Raw genomic sequence first — 7,790 nt, 5'->3', positions numbered from 1 at the left:
GATATACATGAGACTCTTTCCAAATATATGTAAAACATAATTGACTTTTATTTTAAGCACAAAATACTTAAATATATATGAATTTGAACATGGATTTGTATGTCAAAGAATATTGAATATAATAGCATGTACTTCAAATCATGATCTATCCTGCTTCTGTGACATGTATAATTTACAGGATTAAACACAATTGTAACTGTAGTAGAATACTTAATTAATAGAATATTTTTCCGAAAAAATAACAAAACATGTTTCTTGGATGATAAAGGCCACAGCTTTAATAATTGTTTCAATGACAAATGTCAGACAAGCATTTAACAATCATTGGGTGCCACACACCTAAACTGATAACGAGCGTTATGGCACCTCGCCTTCTAGGGTAATCCATAGCAAGGCGTAACAATATGTATAAATCGACTCCTAGGGTACCCCTTAGCGAGTCAGCTGGGATATGTAATTGCCTCCTAGGGGCTTCCTTAGCGAGGCACCTGTTATACTGAACAGGTAAGCCCACTATACTGAGTAGGGCAAAGATGACCACCCGTTATACTGAACAGGTAAGCCCACTATACTGAGTAGGGCAAAAATAACCACCCGTTATACCGAACGGGGTAGGAGGTTACTGTTATACCGAACAGGTCCCTCACACAAGCTCCTAGTGCACTCCATAGCAAGCTTGTATTGGCTCCTAGGGTAGCCTTAGCGAGCCACAACATGCTCTACAAATCATGTAAAATAGATAATCATACATAAACAATAATTAATATAATGATGACAAATGTCTCTGCTTGTCTGACATATCCGCCACTCAGAGATGTCTATACATCTCTGCCACCCAACAAATAAAATTTAAGAGGAGATAAAAGCTTCTATGGCTGATTGAAAAGTGTTTGTTATAATTGCATTTCCCACGTCAGACATATGGACTCCGTCAGCGCGGTAAAGCCCCTCCTCCGAAAACTCTATATCAGGGTGATTAATAACACTGCCGTTTACTGATGCGACCGCCCTACGAGCAGCTCTATTAACTCGTTTTCGCTTCCGTTCGACGGAACATATGTCACGACCCCCTATCCATTTCCGGCGCGGGAGTATATCAGACCATATCATTTTACAACTTGGTAATCTGTTTGTCATTAAACATATATCGTGCTCTATTCTGGTACATAACACCTCGCTTTTAATTGAAGTGATATCATTCCCCCCAAGGTGTATAATTAAATATGCGGGAGGAGGACATTTTGTTAACTTTTGCTCCATCGAGTCAATAAGATCCCCCCATTTCATGCCCCTTTTGCCAATCCAGGTTACCTGAACGCCTAAATTTTCCAAGCGTAAGTTAGTAGTCAGATTTGTAGCCGCCCATCTACATGCCCAGTAAACAATTGAAGATCCCACAATCCATACATGGTGTTCTAAAGAAGCAATAAATAATATGGTAAATACAATTCATCTACAAAGCTCACATCATATCTAATCTGATATACTTTAGGAATGCGCTTGATTTCCAGCGTCCCAGTAATTGGATTTTGTCATGTGATACCCCTTTCAAGGCAAGGCACGTTGCACCTCCAATTCTAAACGAATGTGATTTGTAAGCAGAAATTGGGTGATTAATTTTGGAAAGGGTTTTTCTCAGGACGGCGTTAAACTGATATCTAGTTAGCGGGGATTTATTGCTATGCACAAATAATGAACCCTCAACACGTGGTCTCACTGAAAGAAATTTTTTCAAGTTATTTACTGGGCAAATGTTTCCTTGATGAATAGACGGTAATAAAATATTGATACCTTTTCCTGTTTGATCAGTTTTAGAGAATCTTACAGAAATAGAGGCGCAAGTAACGCTCTTTGACGTACAAAATTTTATATCCTTAATAGTTAAGGGTACATGGGCACAATGCTCCGAGGTATACACTAACTCCCCTACCCTAAATAGGCCGTAAAAGGCCAAGGTAAAAACTGATCTAAACAAGAATGTTTCATATTCCGAATAACACACTTGATTTAGAGCGCCACAGATCTTAACGAGAAGCTCCTCCGAAATAGGTGCTCTGTGGTCTTTCGTTCTATTTAATCTTCGCAACCCTTCCAAAGCTTTCCTAACTATGAATAACTCTGCCGGGTCGGTCCATTGTCTCAGTTTGTGTACATAGCTAATACCCGAAATATAGGATGAAACTGTTGAAGCTGCTGAGCCCTTGCCTGAGTGATATGCTATAAATAACAGAATATGGTTTGAAGGGACTGGCCATTTATCAGGTAGTTTTGTCAATATTCTGAAATCTTTAAAATTCTTTAAAGCTTGTAAGTATACAGCCCTGGTGTTTGCTGAAATGCTTGCATCTAACAATCGAGTGATTTCGTCTCGAAAATAGTCCAAAGTGCCTCTGGAAATGGTGTCGGCTGACTGTCTGCGTCCGGAGCCAACTTGTGAAATCGCTGAAATTGTAAACGTGACAAACTGTCCGTCAATGAATTCTGAACGCCCGAGACGTGCTGCGCTTTAAATGAAATGTTCAACTGCAAGCATTTTAGAACGAATTTGCGCAACATGATCATTACTAATTCTGATTTTGATGTCATCGAATTCACAATATGTACCACTGATTGATTATCAGATCTAAATAAAACTTTTTTGTTTCGCAGCTTTTCCCCCCATAAAGTTACTGAAACAAGCAAGGGAAAAAATTCCAACACAGTGATATCCTTCGTATAGCCCTTATTGAACCAAAACTCTGGCCATACCCCGTAGGTCCATGCACCGCTAAAATAAATTCCCAAACCATTTCCTCGACGTGCCGAGCTATCTGAAAAAAGTTCTAAATCTATGTTAGATACCCAAAACTTTTCTTGGAATACGACAAAACAGTTAAATTTGTCAAAAAATTCCAGCCATACAAGTAAACCGTTTTTATCTCTTTTGTCACTCTTAAATGATGATAGGGTTGAGACAAACCACGTGTTGCATTTGACAGCCGCCTGCAGAAAGTGCGACCGGGAGGAATTGCTCTGCAGGCAAAATTTAGATAACCCAATAGAGATTGCATGGTTTTCAAGTTCGTTTTCGATTTCTTCAATATGCCTTCAATAATCATGCTGATTTCATTCACCTTTTCTTCCGGCAACCTGACCTGCATTTCTTGCGTATCAATTTCAAGCCCAAGAAAAGTAATAACCTCTTGTGGACCCTCGCTTTTTTCCCATGCTATTGGGACCCCTAATTCTTGACAGGCCTGTATGAAAGTTTCTACTATCATTTGACACTCGTCTGCCGTATAACCCCCGAACAAGAAATCGTCTAAATAGTGTAGGACTTCTCTAGAAGAAGCTCGCTCGCGCACAAGCCACTCTAGAAACGAGGAAAATTTTTCGAATGTAGCGCACGATATAGAACACCCAAAGGGGAGGCATTTGTCAAAATAATAACAGCCGTCAAACTTGAAACCCAGAAGTTCAAAATCACCGGGCCAAATGGGCATTAATCTGAAAGCGCTTTTGATATCCGATTTGGCTAGGTAAGATCCGCGCCCAAGACGTTGAACCATGCTAATGGCCTCGTCAAATTTTGTGTAATTGACAGAACAAAGCTCTTCGTCAATAAAATCGTTGACGGAATTATTGGTAGGGTATGAGAGGTGATGAATTACCCTGAATTCCCCCTCCGCTTTCTTGGGCACTACTCCCAGTGGCGAAACTCGCAAATTTGCCATAGGTCGTGATTTAAATGGGCCAGCCATCCTTCCTTTATCAATTTCTTTTTTGATATTGACTCTAGCGACATCTGCATGTTTATAAAAAGAGGGCAAATTAGGTGCTTCTGTTTTTTCCCGAGGACCCCGGTAATGCAATCGAAAACCAAATTGAAAACCATTCATAAGTTCTTTTGCTATTTCTAAATTCGGATAATTTGTAAGAAAAATTTTTAAAACTGCAGTGTTTATAGGGGAATTTGCTAATTTAAAGTTTTTGACCTTTATTGGTTGCAGCGGTGCTGTTTGAGGCTCTTGAGGTACGAAAAGTATCATTTTTTGCACAACTCGATTTTGGGTGCTTTCCCTTACAAAGAGAACATAGATGCGCAAATTTGCAATTGGCTGTAATGCAACGACCTCTATTGTAACCAAAGCATACACCAGTTTGGTTTGGTGTGTGCGATGCAGCGAGGCTAGGTTCCGGCCTGGGTGGGACAGCGATCAAACGTAGCCATAAATCAGGATTTAATTTTGCCCAATTTTGGTAAGATATTGCTTGACGAACTCTAAATTGCTCGTCGTAATTTCTCCATCCCATGCCCGGAAATTTCCTCGCTGCATCGCGAATGACAAACATATATTGAACCAATTCGGCTGCCCTCACTGGGTGCCTTTGAATATATATGTGCATATATAACAGAAAAGCATCAGACCATCTATCGATGGTTGTTATCTTCTCATTCAAAACTTTGGGCTTAGCCTCGAGTTCCCCCTTTTCATTTAAGACAAAATTACTACCCGCAGCGAACTGCTGCAGTTCAGCGCTTCCCTTTGTAAGCAGGGCTAAGTTTATATAGTTCCCCGCCCAAATTTTTTGTTTTAAAGCCATTGGAACATGGGCACCTATATCGTCCCCAGCGCAAACCACCATGTTTGGCATCGCCCCGAAATTGTCTGCCGTTGACAGGGCAGCTTCCTCCGGGACAGGCCACGAAGTAGAGAAATCTAATTGCCTACCCGTATGGTTGGTACCGAGCGGCACATGCTCCTCCGCCATTCCCGTGGAGGCTTGAATATTTTCCTCCCAGCCCTGGGTACTTGTACCAATCCCCTCGGTCTCAGGGGCTGCCCTGCAGCTGGTGTCGGCGTGGTGGACAGCGGTTAGGTTTCTCCTCCCCCCTCTGTCCTGCTGCCGCCTGGCTCCCTTGGTCCGCCTGCTTGCCTTGGTGGACTTGGCAGTGGCTTGGGCCTTTCTGGCTCTAATGGGTGGCATGATTTTTTGATTTTTGCTGAACCGCTCTCGGAGGCTTTAAGTACAACTATCAAAAGTGCAGAAACGCTGGGAAAGCTATCGAGCAAGAGGAGGAAAACGCCACGTGCGCCCCTCTTTTATACTCGCGGCAATCGGGGGAAAGTGTCAAAAGACCTACCCCCTGTGTTTTTCGGAAATCAATTAAATGCGTTTAATTAGCAATTGCTTTAAACGACCTTAATTGAATCAGATGTTTAAGTATATAATTAAATGTTGAAGATTGAATGTATTCATACTTCCAAACTGTTCTGTCAATTAATATTATACAAGTTTTGTTTAATAAGGACTATCAATATCAGAGCTATAATGTGTAATGTTGAATTCTTTACAATTATGCTTATAATGATAACAAAACTGATTTTTTAGTACTTATATATTTCTTGTACCTAAAATCAGAATATATAAATTTAACAACATTCATTTGGTCTTATGTCTTCTCTCATTGCAAGCTTGTATATAAAAATGTCTACAGGAGAAATTTAAACAAGATGTGTTTTTGAGACAATGATGTCCCTATATTGCAACATAGTAAAGATTAAACTACTTTTAATTGCAAATTTAATAAACCGGTATTAATACCTAAAGTAGGGTATTCTCACAAGAAAAACAATTGTTGAATATGAAAATAGGCCAAGGTGTTTTTTTCATAAGTATGAAAATCTCCAAGATTAAGGTAATTGGTATCCAGTGAAAGGTCTTGCCACAAAGAATATACATTGTATATTTCAAGTTTGGAAGCCCTAACTGTTCAAAAGTTATGGCTAAGGTTAAAAATTTTAAAAAGAAGGTCAAAAGGTCAAAGTTCTTGGTATCCGATAAAGGGTCTTCTCGTAAGGATAACATATATAAAGTATGAAAGCACTAGCCCTTACCATTCAAAAGTTATTTTCTTAAATAGTGAATCGTCAAGGTCAAAAGGTAAAAGTTGTTGGTATTCCACATAGAATACATGTACATATATGAAGTATAAAAGTCCTGGTATCTACTGTTCAAAATGTGTAAAAATGGGTCCATCTCCAATGTCAAGGTCAAAAATTCAAATTTGGTCATACCCTAAGAAAGATCTTGTCACAAGGAATACACATGTGAAATATAAAAGTTATAACTCCCTAAATCAATATTATGGGCAAGGTTAAAGTTTTTGTGGTCAAACAAACAGACAGAGTTGATAAAAACTATGCATCCAGAAACTACGTTTACAGAGCATTAAAAATAACTCAATCATTAATGACTACTTTGGGGTATTTGTATTGGTATATGATCAACTGATTTGCATAGAGAACTACATGAGAATTTAAATTGAATCTCAAAATGCCAGACTTTTAAATACCCCCCACCTCGTTTCTGCCTGTTCAATCAAACCAGTAGAGCTACAGTCTCGACAGAGACTTCTGGTCTTTATACGGTACAAGTTAATTGAAATAAGTAACTATAATTAATACCTTTTAAAATAAATATGTTGATCACGTCCTGTTCGAGAATTTTCAATCATATATGTATATATATAGACACGTTTATGTAGAGCGGAGTGGATCAGAAACATCATTTGGAATGATCGAGTTAAAGTTGGGCATACAACTAGGTAAGGGGTCTGGTCCAAAGTTGGTCCAGGTCGAAGCCCTAATAGGCCAAAGCTCCTGTATTTTCGAGATATTTTCGATAAGAAATTTTAAAAGTCTTTAAATTAAAGTATAATCCTATTTCTTTTCACTGTATCTAAATATGAGAATAAATAAAACGAGGAAAATGTTGAAATCATCGTCTTTGAGTCAATCCCTCCATCTCCTAAGCTTCTGCTTGTAAAGATATTGATAGATCAGTTTTCTACATGAAACCAATTTTACAATTTTGTTCGCGACTTCAAATCATTTACCCAGATAACGATACCCAATCAAATATACATATATATTTATTTTTTTAAAACTTAAATATTCCTACGCAACAAAACCTGCAACTTAGTGCAGAGAAATTATCTTAACCCCCACCTACATGTGTCCCTCCTCAAATGTTTATTTAAAATTTACATGAAGCGCTTTTTAGCTCACCTGAGCAGAAGGCTCAAGTGAGCTTTTCTGATCAAAATTTGTCCGTTGTCAGTCGTCGTTGTCGTTGTAAACTTTTCACATTTTCATCTTCTCAAGAACCACTGGGCCAATTTCAACCAAACTTGCCACAAAGTATCCTTGGGTTAAGGGGATTCAAGTTTGTTCAAACGAAGGGCCACGCCCTTTTCCAAGGGGAGATAATTATGAATAAGAGAAAAATTAATGGCATTTTTAAAAAATCTTCTACTCAAGAACCACTGGGCCAGGAAAGATGAAACTCATGTGGAAGCATCCTCAGGTAGTGTAGATTCAAGTTTGTTCAAAGCATGACCCCCGGGGGTAGGGTGGGGGCAAAAATGGCCAATCAAAGTTTTACATAGGAATATATAGGAAAAATCTTTAAAAATCTTCTTCTCAAGAACCTCTGGGCCAGGAAAAATGAAACTCATATGGAATCATCCTCAGGTAGTGTAGATTCAAGTTTGTTCGAATCAAGACCGGCGAGTACTAAGGTGGGGCCATAATGGCCGACCAAAGTTTTACATAGGAATATATAGGAAAAATCTTTAAAAATCTCAAGAACCACTGGGCCAGGGAAGATGAAACTCATGTGGAATCATCCTCATATAGTGTAGATTCAAGTTTGTTCAAATCATGACCCCCGGGGTAAGGTGGGGCCAAAATAGCCGATCAAACTTTTACATAGGAATATATAGGAAAAATCTTTAAAAATCTTCT

The 7,790-nt window shown here is 38.9% G+C and overlaps 1 protein-coding gene across 1 annotated transcript; it reads right to left on the bottom strand.

Moving 5' to 3' along the window:
- Positions 1-220: 220 nt before the first annotated feature.
- Positions 221-4,983, bottom strand: LOC134248223 (uncharacterized). The gene is made up of 2 exons (XM_062730635.1): positions 4,713-4,983; positions 221-1,415 (listed from the first exon to the last, which is right to left on the bottom strand). Exons 1-2 carry the CDS (start codon positions 4,966-4,968, stop codon positions 850-852), a joined length of 822 nt encoding a protein of 273 aa, XP_062586619.1. The 5' UTR covers positions 4,969-4,983; the 3' UTR covers positions 221-849.
- Positions 4,984-7,790: the final 2,807 nt, after the last annotated feature.

The sequence above is a fragment of the Saccostrea cucullata genome, unplaced genomic scaffold, assembly GCF_032062105.1.
Source record: "Saccostrea cucullata isolate Sc308-1 unplaced genomic scaffold, CSIRO_AGI_Scuc_v1 ctg20296, whole genome shotgun sequence".
Lineage (NCBI taxonomy): Eukaryota > Metazoa > Mollusca > Bivalvia > Ostreida > Ostreidae > Saccostrea > Saccostrea cuccullata.
The sequence above is the reverse complement of the archived record's forward strand: the minus strand, read 5'-3'. Positions and strand labels throughout refer to the sequence as shown.

Excerpts from the sequence above, each read along its gene's own strand:
- LOC134248223 (XM_062730635.1), bottom strand. The coding sequence starts at position 4,968 with ATGCCACCCATTAGAGCCAGAAAGGCCCAAGCCACTGCCAAGTCCACC. Across the intron at positions 1,416-4,712 it reads GCTCGGTACCAACCATACGG|AACACCATGTATGGATTGTG; the intron begins GTAGGCAATTAG and ends TTGCTTCTTTAG.